Below are 20,837 nucleotides of genomic sequence, written 5' to 3' on the forward strand. Positions count from 1 at the left end.
CGAGATTGCTAAAGCTCTGGCTGATTCGGGACATAACATCCGAGCCCAGCGTAGACCCATGGGACCCAGCTGCATTGTCAATTACATACTCCTCCATGTGGGTAGAAACTGACAGCTTCTGAGTTCGAGAAGCAGAAGGCTTTCTAGGAGGTGGACCGAGTGTCGACCGAACCACTACAGGAAGTTGGGGCCCGGTCATGATAGAGGCATCGACCTGCGAAGTCGGTGCCACGGTGGGGGCACCGACCTACGAAGACGGCGTCGTGATGGAATTGGTAACAGGAAGATTTGGGGGAGGAGGTGTTTTCTCGGTCCTCTTGGGGACTTTGGCAGGCCGGTCCACCTTTCGCGACCCCGCCCTGGGACGCTTGCTCCTTTTGGCGCCACCACTCTCGATGATGTTGTCGAGGTCGGAGTCCATCTTGCCTGCACAGTCACACCACAATGTGAATCATAACAAAAAGAGGAAATAGTATATAAGGTGATTCAAAATCGCGTAGATATACAAAGCAGTGATAGAAGAAACCTAACTGGAACTCCCCCCCGAGCTCGAGCTCGGGGACCATGAAATCCCCCCATCTTCAGAAGAGGCGAGGGGAGTGATAAACGAGTTTTAGGCTCGTTTATGGTCCTACTTTTTAGGGTATTTTTCATTAGTTAGGATTTTTTTATTTCGAATTTATGCTCATTTGTTCTTGTTTCAGAGTTATTGATGTTAAGTGATGCAAATATTGGAAAGGAGCGAAAATGGAATGAAATCGAGACGGATTTGTGACTTTTGGTGGTTCTGTAAGTAGCGCTACAGCGCTACCTTGGGAGCGCCATAGCGCTAGGAAGAAATCGTGAAGAGGCTAGGCACTGACTTTAGCACTATAGCGCTACAACATCAGCGCTACAGCGCTTGGACGCAGTTTTCAGGAAGTTAGTTCCTGACTTTCGCGCTACAGCGCTACCAAAAGAGCGCTACAGCGCTGGTGCCCAGATTTTCTCCCATTTTGGCTCTGACTTTAGCGCTACAGCGCTACCAAAAGAGCGCTACAGCGCTAGGGTCGCGATTTCTGATATACCTGGCTATTTTTGATGGGCAATTCAGTCTTTTCCAGAGGGAACTTTTGGTAGGTTTGCTTGGAATCATATAGGCGACTGAAAGAGGGCAAACGACATAACGACGGCTGGAGTAAGAATACCATATTGGAGGATTCGTCTCTGAGTTTTCTTCATCTTTTTCTGTCAATTTTCATGTTTGTAATTGAACAAGTTTTTGGCTAGAATGAATATCATAGGCTAAATTTTCTTTTAGGGCTTTTATGTGAATCGTTTGGAAACCCTTGATATGGTTTAATGCAAAATTGATTTTCTTCTTCATCTCTTTCAATTCCTTGCAATCTATGTTAATTGTGCGATTATTGATTGATCACCTCTAATTGCGATTTTATGAATCAAATTGAAATCTGAAAAGTGAAATTTGATATGCTTTGATTGTTTGGATGCAAATTTAATTTAGAACGAAAGTATCTAGATTATTTGTTTATTTTCTGAGTTGCGTGGCTAATGCCCTCTACATGATTCAACTTACCATAGAAATATAGGAAGTTGTCATTTAGGTTGAATTTCATAAGTCTTGACCAGATTATGAATTGTTGTTGCAACTTATTTTTGAATAGGGAGAAGGGGATATAGATGCTTGCATTAGGAAATAACAGGGTGGAAAAATAGAGAATCATAATTGTCCTAATTGTATTTTCTTTGTTAATTTGTTTAATTCTTCACTGCACTTTGTAGTATTTTTCTTAGTTTAAAATCTCTAATAATTGTTTAATCAAATAGAATTAAGGGATTAATTGATTGGTAATTGATAAATCAGTCCTTGAGGACGATACTTGGTTTTACCATTTTATTAAAAGTTTGCGACTGTGTGCACTTGCATAGCAAAATTATCGCAACAGGGAGTACCTTCCCTATAGGTGGGCGTCAACCTCGAGAGGTCCCTATAATCATTGGTCCCATATTGGACAGCTATCCCGTTCCACACCTCGTTTAGACTGTACATGGTGTCATACTTCCCGAGCCAACTATTAAACCTATGAACTCGATCATCTACCCGAGTCCATATTTAGAAATGGTATCTATCATACGGGCATGAAACTAACCTATCGGGTTTATGCTTCAATAAGGTGGGGGACCACATTCTCGAGGTAAGGATGACTTTACCTTCTTCATCCAAGTCTGAGCTCGAGGCTTCATCATTAGCCTCATTCCCCGATGGTGGACTCCTTCGGCGAGCTGGAGGTGGATGCCTCACCTCTCTCCTCGGGGGGAGGATGCCTGTGGGCAAAGGCACCTGCTCCCAATGATCATACTTCTTGTTGGACCAGTCCGAGGTGAACTGGCCATCTCCCAAAAGCCCGCAAGCTCGGAGCTTGCTCTCATGTAAGAGGTACGAGAGAGACCTCCTGCCGTAAGGGAGTTGGAGCAGAGTCTCTCTATGCTCCTTCATGGCGTCGTCAGGAATAGGGCGGAGAAAGTTGGCTGGAAAACAAGGCACATTGCAACTAAGTACGAACCTACAAATAAGAACCCGAGCACAGAGATAAAGAAGTTTGGAATACTTACGAATCCGCCTGAATGAGTAGCATCGAGACGGGGACAAGTCATCTGTCCAGAAGAAGGCTTTTTTGAAATCAGGTGGATGATTAGGGAGGTCTTCAAATACCTTTTTCTCTTTGGGATAGCTCGAAAGGTAGTAAAAGCCATCTTCTCCCCGAGCTCGGGAGGGATTACTTTTCAGACAGAAGAGATATAAAATCTCTTGCGGCGAAGGTCCTTCCCACTTCAGCTCATGGTATAATGACCTCAGGGCAGACAGGACCCTGTAAGAATTGGTGTTGAGTTGGAACGGAGCCAACCCAACAAAATCCGTGAAGTCCTTGAAAAAAGACTTCAAAGGCAATAGCGCTCCTGCCTTCATGTGTTCCTGACTCCATGCCGCGTACCTCAGCCTGTCGTCAGGGTTTCCAGCCCCTGGGGCATAGCAGCTCCGTTTGCTAGCGGTCGGAGCTCGACACCTCAAGGAGCTTGACAACCTGAGGCCATGGAAGGCCAGAATATCAGTTATCTGATTCTTCGAGGTAACCGAGCTCCAATAATGCTCGGCCTCGAAGATGTCTCTCCTCGGTTGCGAGGTAGAAGGCTCCCCCATGAGTGAAAATTGGAGCTCTCCCGGGCTGTACGCAACGGTCACTGTCAATTTAGGGTCAAGTGGGATCGACCTGGGCCCTGAGTTGGATTCTGGATAAATAGCCTCTCGAAGGATCCTCCTTTTCTTCTCTATGACCTCGTCTATTTGGTGGCGATAATGAGCTCGAATATCCTCCTGCTCGCGCGCGAGGTCGTACTCACGAATTCGACGTTGATTCCGAGCAAACAGCGACTCCGGGCTCGGGGTTTTTGGCGAGTAAAGGATTGCCAGCAACGACCCCCACCGTCTTTCCAGATTCTGTGACATCTAGCGAGAAAGAAAAAATGGCGAAGGCCATGCATGCAAGAGTTCAAAGGTTACGAGCTTGATAGGACAAGCTCGGAGCTAAAGAACGAAGCGAGTTCGAAACTAAGACCCTTATTAAAGAGTCAGAACGTGTATTCCACGAGAAAAAGGAGGGGAGTGGACAATTTTTTCTTGAAAATCCCGAAAATCAGGGGAAAAAGAGTGGCGGATATCCAGAAAAGGTAATCTTGGGTATCGTGCGTTCTTCAAGGCCAAGGTTTTACACCCGATATCTTGGTGTACAAGAAATGTCTTTTAAAATTTTAAAACCCAGAAAGAAGAGATCTTGCTCAAACACCAAAACTGGGCATGGAACCAGTGATGTAAACCCAGTATGGAGACTTAAACATGAAAGCCTATCGGTCAAAAATTCCCTAATGTATCGTACTAAGAAAATAAACTAGTACATTCACAGAAATAACAAGAACAATATGAACATAAAAGTGTATAAGGGAAAATAATAATTGGACACTTACACAATAATGGCGATTGCAGAGAAATCGTTGACTGAAGGAGAGGCTGCAGATATGAGCTCACGATCTCGAGCAAACTGGAGGTCCTTTGTTTTTTCGGCTGAGAGAACATACACAAGCAAGAAGCTCTCTGGGATGACCTCTGGTTTCGTCCCTTCTCTTTTGTTTCTGATGCGTGTAAAATAAGAGGAAGAAGAAGACCTTATATATATAGAGGGAAAAAAGTGATAAAAAGGATTAATCTGAGCCATTGGCCAGAATCCTCATAAAATCCAACGGTTAGGGATTGATGACATGATGGTACCGAAAAGGTGGCAGACGAATGATCGTGGGCAGATTTCCAAGGTACTCGAGTACCCTGAATGGGCAATATCCAATTGACACGTGCCCATTCTCAAGTATGTGACGGTACGGTTCCCGAAGAAAGTAGTTCAAAAGTTTCCTTCTCATAGGATTCGAACGAATACTTTTGAGGGGGCAAGATGTTATACCCAGATTTCGAGCCATGAAAATTGTGACCTCGAAAACTGGGTTCATAATGGATGAACTCGTAAGGTCTGGAATATGATTCGAAATATAAACATCGAGCTGGCGAAGCCGAGACGACTTCGAAGATGGTAGCCTCGAAATCCTCACAAGCTCGAAAGGTAGACCCCGAGGTACATCTGTTCTCGAGGATGACCTCGGATCAGGGGATCCGAGCCTGATGCGCGTACGAGCTCGAAGCAATGTGACTTCGGGATGTGTTATGGTTCGAAAGCCAGTAAGAAACCTGGGAGAATATGGCCTTGATAATATGGAATAATAACTTGGAATATCCTAATGAGTCATCTATAAAGAAACTCGGTCTACATTTATTGCTGAAAATCCCCTACAATCAGGGGATATTATTTAGTTATACGCCCCCTGGTCTTCAGGGGACGTTTCCTTTTACATCGGATTGCATGCATTAAATGCCATTTAATCTATTTGCAAATATAGAGTAACTACCCGAAATATGCGGGATAGTATTCAGCAATCTTCTCTATAAATAGAGAGGTCATGCACTATTGTAAAAGACCGAACTTTTGTGAGCTTGAGGAAAACCCTGGAGAATTCATCCTTGAGGGATTTTTCAGAGATATTCTTAAGTCTTAATAAGAAAGACTTGTGGACTAGGCAGATTTAACTGCTGAACCACGTAAAAAAGTGTTTATATTGTCATATTTTTATTGGCCATTACTGATTATTGTTTACGTGCTCTTCTTTCACTGTTGATGAAAAACGGCGTCAACAACTCTACATATATATATAGGACAATTCTTCTATAGGGGCTTCACTTTAAGCCCTACCGGTAGGGCTCTCAGTGTTTCTCGACCCGTGAGCAGTTTTCGGCGCGACTTTTTTTTATGACCGTGTATATTGTAGCTATTTAGAGCATCCTGCAAATTTTCAGAAAATTCTGAATAGTTTACAGTACCGAAAACTAAGTTCAAACATGCTGTTTTCCACACACATAAAAAAAATTAGTCACGCGTGCAACAACATGTTTGAACCTAGTTTTCGGTACCGTAAACTATTCAGAATTTTATGAAAATTTGCAGGATGCTCTAAATAGCTACAATATGCACGGTCATAAAAAAAATCACGCCAAAAACTGTTCACAAGTTGTAAACACTGAGAGCCCTACTGGTAGGGCTTAAAGTGAAACTCCTATAAGAGAATTCTTCTATAAATATATATATATATATATATAAAGGAGAGCACCAAGGAAATAATGTGACATTCTAAAATCTCTTCAAACCACTCTATCTATATTCTTATTTAATCTAATTTTTTTATTCATTTTATAGATTATAATAATAAAAAATGTAAATTTTTAAATTTAAATGATATATTTATAAAAGATTATTATTTAAATATATATATAAATATCTCTTTGTAAATCTATATATATATTTTAAACATTCTATATTGATCTCATATTTTTCTCTACTCTACTCTGATTTTTTCTCTCTTTTTCTCTCTAAATTCTTTCAATTTCAATTTTCAATGAATTCCAATTCATATCTCCAAATTTAATTGATTTATATGTTAATAATTATAATAATAAATAATCATTTATAAATGACATTTATTTCAAAAATGTCCATCTGTATTTATCTTTTTATTGTTTTGACATTTCAAATTTAAAAATAAAAATATTTTTATTTATATTTATATTTAAATAAAATATTTAAAAATAACTAAATTTTTTTTAATTATAATAATAAATGAATCATATATAAATTGACATTTATCTTCAAGATTTATTATTTTGATATTTCAAATTTAATACTAAAATATTTTAACAATTAAAAATATCAACACATATACACGTGATATTAATTTGATTAAGAACATTATTAATTCAAATTAATAAAAATATTTATTTAAAAAAATGAATGATTATGCAAAAGGTCATGATTTATAAATTTTCTACCCTAAAAATATAAAAATCTTAAAAAAATTATATAATAAACAAAAAACAATGCAAAGCGTATAAAATAATACTAATATTAAATAAAAGCACACGTACAACAAGTTGTTTGAATTTTATTTTTGGCACTTTAATTATTCAGAATTTCTTGAAAACCTGCACGAGGCTCGCTATATAATGAACATTATCATGAAAAAAAAAATTACGGTCAAGACGTCCTTACGTATTCATATAAGGAGCATGTTGTACGGGTAGGGTGAAAATGAATCCCTTACACACAATCTCCCAAAAAAAAAATTAATCATTACAAAATATTATGCGAAGCGCGGCTATGTCTTCTAGTTTAAAAATATTACAAGAAATATTAAAAGAAAAATAAAGGAGCTCCTCTTCTCATAATATAAATAAAAATACTAATTAGTTTAAAATGATAAATATATTTTAAAATTATATATAAATATAAGAGAAATTATAGTAAATGACCCAAAACAATGACATCAAGAAGCTAATGTCCTCATTTTAAAAATTGTAGAGGAATGACTCTTTTACATTGTTGATTACCTAAATTTTTTTTGTTATATAAGTCTCTCATTTGCATCTTATTAAAATAATACTCATAACAAATGATCTTTTTTTTTAGGATGATAATTAATAAATGTCCCTTATTTTTAAATTGGAGAAAAATAGTATATTTTCAAATTTTTAATTTTATTATATATTTATTTTTCCAATTTTCTATCATCTATTTATTTATTTAGAAGCGTACGACTTTAATTAATATCGTGGTATATGTATATTATTTTTGTTCAATTATTTTTTATTTTAAAGTTGTATTGATTTTTTCGTTTCTTATGAGTTGTTGGTATATTATTTTCCAACTAGTGTATATATTTTTAGTATGGTATATCATTTTTTCCTGATTATATTTAGTTTTATCTTGTTATACATAATGTTAGTATATAATTCTATATCATGGTATATACATTTTAATGGCATTATATAATTTTGTTAGCATAATATATATATTTTTTAGTAATAATTTTGTAAGTTGTGTTGGTATACTATTTTTCAACTCGGTATATGTATTTTGTGGTATGATATATCATTTTTTTTAGATGATATTTAGGTTCTATCTAGTTATATGTAATGGTGGTATATAATTCTGTTAGCATGGTATATACATTTTAATGGAGGTATATAATTTTGTTAGCATGATATATATATTTTTTCGTAATGATTTTTTAAAGTGTTGTTGGTATATTATTTTTCAACTCAGTATATATGTTTTTTGTGGTATGAGATATCATTTTTTTGTAGGTTATATTTAGTTTTTAATTTTTTTATATAATGGTGGTATATAATTTTGTTGGCATTGTATATACAATTTAATAGTGATATATAATTTTGTTAGCATTGTATATATGTTTTAATGGTGGTATATAATTTTGTTAAAATGTTATATATATTTTTTTATTAATAATTTTTTTTTCATTTTTTAAGTGTTGGTATATTATTTTCCAACTTAGTATGTATGTTTTTATAGTGATATGATATATTATTTTTTTGATAGACATTTAGTTTCTATCTTGTTATATATAATTTTATTAGTATAATATATTTATTTTAATGATGATATATAATGTTGTTAGCACGGTATATACATTTTTTGAGTGATAATATACCAATTTTTAAAAAAAAAAAAAACAATTATAGTATATAATTTTATTATCGATTTGTTGTATTATGATATATCAAATTAATATTCATACTAGTAAACTTATATACCATAAACTTTTTTTTAAATAAAAACAAAAAAAAATCATATGAAAAAACAATAACAAAATTTGATATACTACACCATAAACCATATTAACAATAATTAAAAAAACTAGGGGTGAACAAAAAAAATGATAATCTGCCCAAACCATCAAAACCCGCCCATTAAAAAACCCGACGAAATTGGGTTGGGTTGAACCCAACCCGCCACAAGATGGGTTGGGTACAGATTGCAATAATATAAGGAGGGTCCAATCCGTACTTGCTACTTTATTATTTATTATTTTTTGTATATACATTTATAGTAATAGTCTAAATCTAAAATTACAATTCATAAAGGGTTCATTAAAAATTATAAAGTTTGTGACCATTTTAATATGTTTGATGGATATATTGAATTTTGGGATGTAAATCATGTATTCTTTATATTTATACATTTGTATACATATATGGTAGTCTACAAATTTAACATTTTTTAATAAAAGTTTTCGTTGCTATGAGAATAATAATAATAACTTAAGAATTGTATATAAAAACTTGTTTAGAAAAAGTACATTAAAAAAAGAAAGTTTACTTGTATTGATGGTTTAATATCAGTGAAATTTTTCATAACAAAACTCAAATTGTTGAAATCATTAATGTGTGGATTAATAAGTTTAATACAATTTATAATTTAGATAATTATTAGATTGTTTTTTTTTATAAATTTTTAGATTCAAGTTTGAGATATGATAATATTTTATCAAGTTATCATTCATAATGACATTAATGAGTAAAGATTGTATAAATTTGAACTTTATAGTCTACAATTTTGATTTTTTTTTAAAATATCATAAGTTGATAATTTTGAACTTTAAATTAACCCAACTCACTCATAAAAGCAGCATAAAACCACCCATAAAAGACTGCCCAAACCACACACTTGTTAGGCAGTTATGGATTGCATTTTTCTAAAACCGTCCAATAAAAAAATCACACAAACCACCCAAAACCTACCTAATTCGCCCACCATGCACCCCTATAAAAGCATATAATCTTTATATAATATTAACCATGCAACTTTGATATATCTTCCCACAAAAAACATACAACACTAGTTGGAAAATAATATACCAATAGCCCATAAAAAACGGAAAAAAAAAATCAACATAACTTTAAAATAAAATCTAATTAGACAAAACCAATATACATATACGATATTAAAATAGGGTAGGTAACCATTTGGTACCATGTGTTTTTGCAAAATATCATTTTGGTACCCTCTGTTTTCAATAATGCTCATATAGTACCTTGTATTTTAAAATCGTACATATTTAGTACCCTAAACTCAAATTTAATTAATAAAATTTTACCAATTTAATCAAACTGCTGTCAATTATGTAAGTTCTAAATTTAAATTTAATTACTTAATTACATATAACTGATGACAGTTTATTCATATTAACAAAATTTTATCTATCAAATTTGAGTCTAGGATATCAAATATGTATAATTTTAAAATACAAGGTACCATATAAGCATTATTGAAAACAGAGAGTACCAAAATGATACTTTGCAAAAACATATGGTACCAAATAAGTAAATTCCCATTAAAATATTTAAAATGGAAGAGTAGCAATGTAATTTACTAAATGACATATTTGGTATTATATAATATAAAAAATGTGGTTTGGCTATTTATTTTACTACAAAATTAAAATCATAGACACTTACTATCACACAACATTCAAAGTTATTTTGCACTGGATTGGATCAGTCAATTGTATTGAATTTTCACATATACCATCCACCAACCAATCCAATTTGAATCTTCAAATTTTAGATCAAATCAAATCCAATTATATTTGGTTATTCAATTTTTGGCAATAAGTTAAAATTAGATTGGTTAGTTTGGTAGCTTTTTGACAAATTTTGCACACCCCTGCTACAAACTCTGTTTTAAGTAATTATGTACTTAGATTAAAATTTAATATAAACTTGATTTGGTGTAGTCCAATCAATCCAGCTATTAATTTTGGCGGTTATGAAAATGATCTAAATGCATTCCCTAACAAGACGAAATCCGAAATTATCATTTTTATAAATCATATTTTCATAAATAAATAAATAAAATGTTAGCAATCATCAATAATTCATAGATGCTTACTAGTCCCCATAAGTGTCCATTTAAGATTGAGAAGGATCGCTATGTTAAGTTAACAATCAATCAAGCACTGATCATCAAGCTTTGGAACCATATGGAATTCTGTCCCTCCCTACAGTACCCCCATTATGTTTTCAAGACTACATACATAGGAAGTAGTTAAAGAAAGAGTTTGGAATTTCATTTTACATGTTTTTAGACTCAGATTGTCCATATTTAATCTACTGTCGTAAAGTTAGAAGAACAAATCAAGCCAGTTGTTACAATGTTTAGCAAGCAAAAAATTAAGGCAATTGCATGTGCCTGGCCACTCAAATAATGTTTTCCAGAGTTTGATAGAGCCATTGAGGCTACAAAGATCATGAATGGCCAAAAGCACGAGGAAATCATAAAAACTGGATCTAACCAGACTCAATAATGGTTTGAATAATGGTTGTAATGAAAGCTTCTCACTAACTCAAACCAAAACTAGTTTCTCAATAAGAACTTTGTTTAATTACTAACAAAAAAAGGGGTTACGCTTAGTTACATAATCTAAAGATTAAAATAACTTTGTTACATGGTTTGGGTAGATGTTTCATAATCTGGTAACTTACTAAGTTCTCTTGCCGTTAAAACTTTCTAGTCTTTAATAAACATTATACAATGATTTAGCTTCTTAGCTCAAAAACAGATGCCTAGAGTGAAAAGGGCTAAAACTGCACATTAATCTACGTTAGCTAAGGAGTTACAAAGATAAGCCTTTCATACACTTACTTTACCAGGGACCTGGGTTGTGGTGGGTGATTTTGTCAGATGGAAACTGGAAGAGTTACCTACCTTTGGACTTGACTTGTGAGCCTTCACCAACGGAACAAGGGACTGCACGACATCTGCCATCAGCGGTCTGTAATCTGCCTCTGGTTGTACACACATTGCAGCGATTGCCGCCACCTGAATAACCTCCTTCATCGAGTATTGACCCTCAAGTGCAGGATCCATGATCTGTCCAACCTGCTCCCTGTCAGTAAGCCGGGGCAAAGCCTTTCACATTGTTGAAAAAACCAACAGAGAGAAATAGGATTAGAAATGTACATGGTAAATGGTTATTTAAAAGCATCGAAACCAAAAACAAGTGGTTGATCTGCCAAGTAATAAGAACTAAAAAGGAGAGCTAAGAAACCTACCCAAGTAACAAGAACGCCTTCTCCAGTAGGTCTTTTCATATCAACTGGAACTCTGCCAGTTAGTAACTCCAAAAGGACAACCCCGTAACTATACACATCTGACTTGGTTGTAAGATGTCCCGTTAATGCATACCTAAATGACAGCAGGAAGTGTAATTTAATTTATACAGGATGCACAACTAGAATAAACACTCAAGTTGAGTATCTATCTATAGTTACAGTTAAATATCAGAGTACTTACTCAGGGGCAACATATCCCTGTGTGCCTAATACTCGAGTGGAGACGTGCCCTCCAGCTTTGTCAGACCCGAGCTTGGCCAATCCAAAATCAGAAACTTTGGCATGTAAATTTTTGTCCAAAAGAATGTTGCTGCTCTTAAAATCTCTGTGAATCACAGGAGGACTGACATGTTCGTGGAGATATTCCAAACCCTTTGCAGCTTCAATGGCGATTCTCAACCGTGTCTCCCAGTCCAAATTTAGAGACAGAGCATTAGAACCTGCACATAGAACATTATATAAAGTTCGGCACCAAACTGCCTTCTCAAATATAAACTATTGAGTGAAAACTGAAAGGAAGAAGCAATAGACACTAAAGGCACATTCATACACAGCAAAAAGAGTGCCAGCATAAATATATTCTATTGAAAGCTAGTCATCTAACGATTTCCCATGCAGTTGGGAAATTTTCTTTGTTTACATCATTATTTGATGTAAGAAAATTAAGGTGCCCATTAATTAGTCAAATAATATCTGTACTGTAATACAAAGGAAAAAAAACTAAAACTAAAAAAATACATAATTAATCCCTTATTCTGACATAATCACATACTTTGCACTCCTTGTTCACATACACTCTTTCATTTTCTTCATCTAGCAGCATCACAAAAGTTCCGGGATGCAAGCCAGTTTATTCTGTGTGTGCTTGTCTCAGTTCAGGGCTTTCAAAGCTTCATACCCAGCATGAAAAGTGTTAAATGAACCGTACGAACATTGAAGTTGATTTCATTATTCTAGCAATATTAAAAAAAAAAAGTAGGCCAAACCGAAGAGCACAAGCTGTTCGATGATTAAGATATCATCATGCCCCAAACAAGTTATCACAACCGAAAAGATTACATAAAATTTCCAAAACAATCATGCTTGTGTAGCAGAAAATTGGTGGAAAGAATAACAATGAGCAGGCCAAAAAATAGAATATATATTATTATAGATATGATTTTTCTTTTAGATGCTCGGGTTCTCTTGTTTATGTTTTTATATGACTCTGACACTCCCAAAGGTAATAATATGTATGAGAAAAAAAAAACTAAAGGTGCAAAACTTCCATTTTTTTTCTTCCAGTTTGGGCATATTAAAAGCTTTAAACTAGTACTAACGTATGCTACTTACCACTAACAGGGTACAAATGTTCCTGTAGACCACCATTTGCCATAAATTCGTACACCAAAACTTTGTGATTACTATGCGAGCAGTACCCAAGCAAAGCCAGCAAATATGGAGAGCGCAGTCTACTTAGTAATTCCACCTACAATTGCATATCATTAGTAACCCACTTCAATTTTTAGATCAAACACAAAACCATTAATGCTAAGCCAACAATGAATGTTATTAATCAGTTTAATTTCCACCTTCAAAGAGATGCATCTGAGCAAAATTGAACAAGTAAAATGATCAAACCTCCATTTTAAATTCCTCTTCTCCTTGCTTTCCAGCCTGATCCATCAGCTTAATTGCAACTTTGCGTCCATCACTCAGCACTCCTCGGTATACTAACCCAAACCCACCATGCCCAACCACATTTGACTTACTGAAACCACTAGTTGCAGAATGCAGCTGCTTAAAGGTGAAAACTTGGAGCCCTTTTTCGGAATTAGTAGTAGTAACTTGAGGTTGAGGATTTGGAAAGTCAGTTTTACTTTCACAATCAGCTCCTTCAAAAGCAATTCAACACAAAAGAATTCTCAGTTTAATGCTCCTTTAATCACTAACCAAAGGTATAAAGTACAGCTAACCAAGCAGAACAAAATGATTTCTCATCATGACAAACACTACTGTAGAATTAAAACAAAGCATTTTTCAACCTTGAAACACTAAAACTTTCTTCTTTTGTAAAAAAAATATTGTACTAAAGCAAACGCAATGTATGTAACCCAGTAATTTAGAAAAGGAAAAAAAATGTAAAAGTTTCAAAAATAGCAAAGGAGAAAAGGGTATTAAGAGGCATTGTGGAACAAATGTTACACTTTTGGAAAGTTTGGCAACAAAAAAGTGTTTTTTTTTTTTTTTGTTCAGCAACCATTACGATTGGAGGCTGAAGTTAGAAAAAGAGGTGATTAAAAAAGTTTCATACTTTCTGTTGCAGTTCCTTTGCTACCAAACAGAGGATTAAGGATTAAATGAGGCTCACTTGAGCGGTTCTTCCCGAGCCTTGAAACCTTGTTCCGGATGTAACAGTAGTAACTCAGCGCCACCAGTAGTGAAGCCACTGCTATTGAAGCAAACACAACAATGGCCACCAGTACCACTCTCTCTTTCCTTCTCTCCTCATCATCAACCTCCATTTTCTCTCCTTAAAACTTTTAGATAAAGGAAAAAAATCGAACTTTGAAGCTAACCCTAACCCTAAAATGGGATGGAAAGAAAGTTTGGTGAAGAGAAGAGAGTGGATCAGTAAAATCTGAGTTTTTTTTTTTTTTTTTTGAAATTTGGATTGGACAGTCTCTCTCTCTCTCTCTCTTATTTTGTGGCGCGGAGAACAGTCTTATAGGAGAGTGATTTTGCAACCAAGTGCTCAAGTTTATAATAATTAACTTTTTACCATGGACTTTTCACTATTTCATAATTAAGACAGTTGATTTAAGTTTTACCGAAAATAAGAATAGTAACGAAAGTTTTAGAATAAATATTGGAATATAATTCTTTGTTTGGTTTGGTGTAGGAATAGAATGAATTAGGTGTTGTATTGACAATAATATTTCAATTACATTGCAATTTGTATCAACAACACAATTTTAGCATCAGCGCAAAATACAGGATTACTAAGGGGCTGATTGGTTCGTGATTAGAAAACTGAGTTTTCTAAAATTGTGATTCTGAAATGAAAATCTGAATTTAGTTATTGAAAACATGTTTCTGAAAATGTGATTGGTTCACTGTCTGTAAATTGTTTTTGAATTTTTTAAAAACTGAATCTGTGATTGGTAATAAATTTGAAAATATAACAGAAACAGAATATGTGAGTGGTTCAGCTCAATCTGAAAATTATTTTAATTTTATATATATTATATATATAGGATGTATTATATTAAATTTTGATTTTTTAAAGAAACTTGATTAAGTAAAAATTAATAATATTGATAAATCAAAATTAAAATTTAATAATAGTACATTGATTATATTCATAATAATATTGCATGGTTACTAATTTTGGTTTTTTTCTAAATTAAAGTTACATTTTTTTTTCAATTATTTAAGTATTGTTGTTATAACTAAGCCACATTTGTCCAGCAATGTCATCTCTAACATTTTCCATCTGGGCCATATAAGCTTGACTGAAATTCAACTCTGGTGTCTCGGAAATTCCTGCTCCATCTCCTTCTTGTTGGTTTTCAGTTGTTGTATTAGATTGGCTTTCAGTTCCTTCAATATCTTCTACAGTTCTGGCATCAACTGAATATTGTTCAAACATTTCATCATTAATAGAATGCATTCTAATCCAGTTATGGATAGCACAACATGCTATTGGTATTCGACGTTGCTTTCCAAGCAAGTATGGAGGCATTGACTTCAAAATTGGAAACCTAGCTTTTAGAAGTCCAAAACAACGTTCAATCACATTACGCAATGATGAGTGTCTATAATTGAATAACTCCATTGCACCTCTAGGGTGGTTCCCTCTTCCTCTAAAACGACGCAAGTGATAACGTTCACCACGATATGGTGCTAGAAACCCAGGCATATTTGGATAACCAGAATCAACAACATAGTATTTTCCTATATTAAAAGAAATTATTAATATATAAGAACATTTGAAAGAAAATTATAATGTATCAAAATTAGTTTTTTTTAATACCTTGTGGTGGCATAGGGAAGTTATCATCTTTTCTCATTGCATCAAGAAGCACTCGGGAATCATTGGTTGTTCCTTCCCATCCAGCGTAGACATAAGTAAACATCATATTAAAAGAGCATGCAGCCATTACATTTTGTATTACATCTATTTTTCTTCCTCTAAATGCAAGTTGTTTTAGAGTTGGTGCAACTGCACTTACATGAGTACCATCAATTGCTCCAACACAATCCTGCAGAACAAATTAGATAAATCATTACCAACATCAATTAAATTGATATGAATTATAACTGGTATATTATTAAAATTAACAGACAAAATTTACCTTAAACCATGGGAAATACTTTGAATTATTTTGAATTTCTGCTTGCACAGTGTTAAAGTCAAGAGGCCTTATTACTTCATTTCCTAAATAACACAATGCATCTAGCACTCTACCAAACTGACGACAAACAGTTTCTCCTGAATATTGATATCTTTCAGCCACAGTTCTAACTCGTTGGTTGTGTGTAACTATCCATAGAAACATGACAACAGCTTCTTCAACACTAATTACCCTATCATGTTCTATGACTTCCATTTCAACTAATTGACGACATAAAGATCTAAAAGTATTAATGTCCATTCTAATTGTGTAAAACAATCTATCAGGGTGTCCATTTAACAGCTCAAGTAAATATTGACGTCCAGACATATCTGAAGTGCGTAGTGGTCGTCCAATCTGTTGAGATTTTTGCATCTCTTGTAATCGATTAAGCATGATAACTTGACCAATTAATTCCTCGCTTGATGAAGAAGAAGTATCACCAAATAATATTTCAAACTCCTCATCTGAATCATCCATCTTAGGTACCTAATTATGACAATAATAAAAGTTTAATTCGAAAATTCACAAAAGTTAAAGAAATAACAAGGAACCACATAAGATAGTTCAATCATGATAATAAATACCAAGTTAAGTTCATTACACATTATTTAAGAAAATGTAAACTTCATGGTTTAGTAGTTCATGACAGACAAACTCATAATAAATAAACAATATTAAATCACCCCATCAATGAATCAAGATAAGCACGACGACGCTCCTCATTCATTCTCATGAATATTCCACGCCATTCTGGGGTTGCTACAAACTCTTGCAACGCTTTGAGGTATATTTTGTTATCCAGATTTGGAATACCATCTAGAATGTTTTGACAATCTTCCACATTGTAAGAGTTAGTGACATTGCTGGTTTCCTCGCTAATTCTCCTTTCCCTTGATTCATAATACTTACGCGTAGTCTCACTCCATACTAGTGATGCCTCAGTCTTAGCAGAAATACTTTTTGCAAGTTCTTCCATCACATGGTCGATGGATGGATTGGCCCCTTTGTTCTTTTTCTCTTTTGGTTTTGGTGCATCTGGTGGAGCAGAAGTAGCTCGACGACGTACACCAGTAACTTCTTCCTCCTCTCCATAATTATCACCATCAAATTCAAAACCAACATCAACATGTGCTCCAGTTCCAACAAAATGACGCTCTTGTTGGCGTTCTTCAACTGAAGAAGGCGGAAGTTGAGTGGAGGCATAACTCATCCCACCAGTGGCTGTTGTATTATTGAATATTTCTCCAAGCATCTCATAATGTTGCAATCCTTTTTTTCGAAATCTTTTCGCATTTGGATATTTCTACAAAAATCCAAAAACACATAACGTTACAATGTAACATGAATTTAGAATAATCAAGTAATCAACAACACAAGTATAATGTAAGTATATTACCTTTAGATAAGTGTCTCATACTTCATCATTTGTTGTAACAGTACTTGTTTGAGGATCCCATCCCATACCAGTTTATTCCAAAAGATGAGAAAATTCACGATGTGCCTTTCTTAACCGATTGAATTTGGATTTCAATTGATGCATTTTATATCTCTTTCCAAAAGAATTTAATATGTCATTTTCTATTTTCAGCCATCCCTTTTTGTCCAAGGTTGTTGTTTGTAATCCTTTTTTGGCTTCTTCATATAGATGACTAATAAAATGTGATTCAATAGCCTCAGGCCAAGAAGCATGATCGTCAATGTCTACATTCTTCTCAGCCATCTAATCATAATTTTAACTATCACAATCTATGTCTTCATAAATAATGCTTCTTTTAAATTTAATAGCCCAAGTTTTCAAAATCAAACATTCAAATCAAAGAATTCTAGAGATGTAAAGAAAGTAGAGAGAGGGAGAGAAAGAGCTCACCTTAGATGATGCAGGTTGAGCGTAAATGGACTACAATGGTGTGATGGTGTTGTGGTCAGCTGTTGCTTCAAACAAAAGATAAAAAAAAAAAAAAAGAATGCAAAACTTTTAGATTGGTATTCATCAAGAAGTCGAATATATGCTAATATACTAAACTCAACACAAAACAGAACACTATAAAGATTAAGCAAAACAAGAGAACTAAACTTATGAATCAAAACAGAAAGTAAAAATAAAAGGCAAGAAATTTTATTTTGTTTCGGCCTCAACAGTAATGGCCTACTTCCAGCTGTTTCACTCCAAACTAGAAATCAAAATGTCAACTAATTAATATTGTTGGCTGCCAATCTGTCAACTTAAGATTGTCGCCAATATTTTTCATAAGGTTTTCCATTCTCTTTTTTAATTTTGATCTTGTTATAGATTTATTTCATAGTCAAATTGCTAAAATAAAACAATTTATATAACAATACTTTTATCAGCACCACCCATTTTAATATTTCCTAAGAACAAATTAAAAAATGGTTTGCACACCATACATGACAACGTGTCTATTATTCCTTTCTTAAATTGAAAAGTTTGTCTTTCAATAAATTCAACAGAATTCATCATAAAATAAAAAATAAAAAAAATTTAACTCATCACCTCGTTCAATATAAAGTACAAACTTCATTCTTTTTTTTTTTTCCAATGAAACCCGTCACAAAGGTACAAACCAGTAAAACACAAAGGCAAAACAAAACCAGGAAACACAAATTCAAAGTACTGCAAAACTGAAAACAAAATATAGACCACAAAAAATGAAGTTGCAAACATATAAATCGAAACATATAAATCGAACATGCTTATACAAAGAAACCTCAATCCACTTAGTTAGACTATACCTCAACCCGACTATCGCACTCAGTTCGGCAATGGTGTCTCTCCGTCAACCAGCAATCTTAGATCGAAAATGCTTCTCCCCTGCCTGGTGCTGGCAACGGCGTCCCTGTGCTACAAATCAGCCAGCTGCACATGAGAAACCCCTCTACATATATATATATATATATTCAAAACTAAGTCCTCTGCTGCAAAGCTATACATGAAAAATCTCTCTGTATATATATATTCGAAACTATACTTAAAAAAGTAGTAAATATATATATATAAATATATACCCTGACCACTACTCAAAAGCCATACAATTTTTTCTTAAATCTATGTATATATATATATATAGATATTCGAAACTATACTTAAAAAAGTAGTAAATATATATATAAATATATACCCTGACCACTACTCAAAAGCCATACGATTTTTTCTTAAATCTATATATATATATATATTTACTACTTTACTACTCAGGAGATACTTTTATATATATATATACTTTTATATATATATATATACTCAGAACTTACTTCTTTACTACTCAGAAATACTATTTTATATATATATATACCAATATATATAATATTAGAAGATTTTACCTTGTGTAATGGAGAGGAAAAGGCTGGTTGATCACGAGAGAAGACAACAGAGGACTGGCTAGTTGATCTGATTAATAACAGAGAAGAAGAAAAGTTTGAATGGTGTGGTTTTGTTGAAGAAGAAGAAGAACTCTGCTTTTGACAGAGAGGCGGCGCAGAGAGAAAATGAGAAGGAGAAAGTTTACAAAATGATTTTAGGGTTTTTAGATTGAAATATTGCAAAACTCTGAAAACGTGTATTTATTGTTTTCTCATTTTCTTTATAAATTTGAGAAACTGATTTGAGTTTAGTTTTCAAAAATAAACTTCCAATCAGATATTTTAAAGGGTCCCACCAAGTTTTAATATTTGAAAACAATAAATTGTATCCCAAAACCATACCAATCACACCCTAATGTTATACATTTTTTTAGGCTCCGATAAATATACATAAAACCACAATAATCTTTTGAAACTTTCATTATTGTAAACAAATTTCTATCCTTAATTTTCTACATTTTGAAAAGGCGAAACCCATTGCTACCTACAAACATCTCTTGTCTATTTTGACACGTCCTAATATAAGGTAAACAAAGACAAATTACAAGCCCTTTGAAAAATCAAACAAAAATATTTGTTGTGGAATGTTGTCCGAAATATACTTATTCATTACACATACACATATATATTGAGAGAAACGTACTTAGAAAATGAAACTCCACAACTTGTTGTGGAATGTAAGTGCAAAAAAAGTACCTTATCAGTCTCCATTTTGGAGGCGCGTCAAGTAACAAGCTTCAGAGCTTCATTGTTGTCCAATTGTGACTGTGGTGGTTGATGGTGCGGCCCCAAGGGCATGGACGTCAGACGATACCCCTCTCTCTAACTCTTCCATTCTTTCTTCTCTCTCTCCCTTTCCTCTTTTGCCTTCTCTCTAATTTTTCTTCACCTGGTTTCTCTCTCTTTTGTCTCAATTGGAATTAGATAAAAGCGTAAGAGATAATAGACCTACTTGCGGCACGATGGAACATGGCTTCATGCTCCAATGGGGATGCTTCATCGCTATCTTGTTATCTCTGTCCGAAAGAGAGAGAGAGTGCAAATTAAGGCGATGATCAAGTATGGTCGAGTGCAGCGTAAGTGGTTGTGGGCCGTTGTTTTGGAAAAGCAGAGCGACAAGCAGAACATGGGATGGAACCCCAATGTTTGCATGTTAATATCTTCAATTAATATTGAAACTATCTCCCTATTTATACTTTTATTTTTTAGAATTGCCATTAGCCACCAATATTTTCTAACATCTTTTTTATTTTTATTTTTTTGATCCAAACAATATTCTCTAACACCATTTGATGCTATACACTATCATAAATATAATTTAATATCAAATTTTATATATTTTAATTTAAAAGTATGTGAGATTTGATATTCAATTGCACCAATCTCTATCAAGTAATATTAGATACTATGGCGCAATACTCTTTATTTTTATATAGTAATTAGGGAAATTTGCGGCATAA

General features: G+C 33.8%; 2 protein-coding genes across 3 annotated transcripts; both read right to left on the reverse strand.

Annotated features, from left to right (window-relative positions):
* Positions 1-10,847: 10,847 nt before the first annotated feature.
* On the reverse strand, positions 10,848-14,297 carry LOC133817361 (probable serine/threonine-protein kinase PBL7). Of its 2 annotated transcripts, none has more exons than XM_062249860.1 (6): positions 13,971-14,297; positions 13,241-13,494; positions 12,953-13,088; positions 11,802-12,060; positions 11,561-11,693; positions 10,848-11,417 (listed from the first exon to the last, which is right to left on the reverse strand). In XM_062249860.1, exons 1-6 carry the CDS (start codon positions 14,122-14,124, stop codon positions 11,139-11,141), a joined length of 1,215 nt encoding a protein of 404 aa, XP_062105844.1. In that variant the 5' UTR covers positions 14,125-14,297; the 3' UTR covers positions 10,848-11,138. The 2 variants fall into 2 exon arrangements, with proteins under 2 accessions (XP_062105844.1, XP_062105843.1); XM_062249859.1 differs by having other exon boundaries at positions 13,914-14,297.
* Positions 14,298-15,032: 735 nt separating this feature from the next.
* On the reverse strand, positions 15,033-16,604 carry LOC133813945 (protein ALP1-like). Its single transcript, XM_062246972.1, has 4 exons — positions 16,584-16,604; positions 15,958-16,485; positions 15,636-15,864; positions 15,033-15,556 (listed from the first exon to the last, which is right to left on the reverse strand). Exons 1-4 carry the CDS (start codon positions 16,602-16,604, stop codon positions 15,033-15,035), a joined length of 1,302 nt encoding a protein of 433 aa, XP_062102956.1.
* Between the last annotated feature and the right edge of the window lie 4,233 nt (positions 16,605-20,837).

This window comes from Humulus lupulus, chromosome 2 (assembly GCF_963169125.1).
Source record: "Humulus lupulus chromosome 2, drHumLupu1.1, whole genome shotgun sequence".
In the NCBI taxonomy this organism is placed as follows: Eukaryota; Viridiplantae; Streptophyta; class Magnoliopsida; order Rosales; family Cannabaceae; genus Humulus; species Humulus lupulus.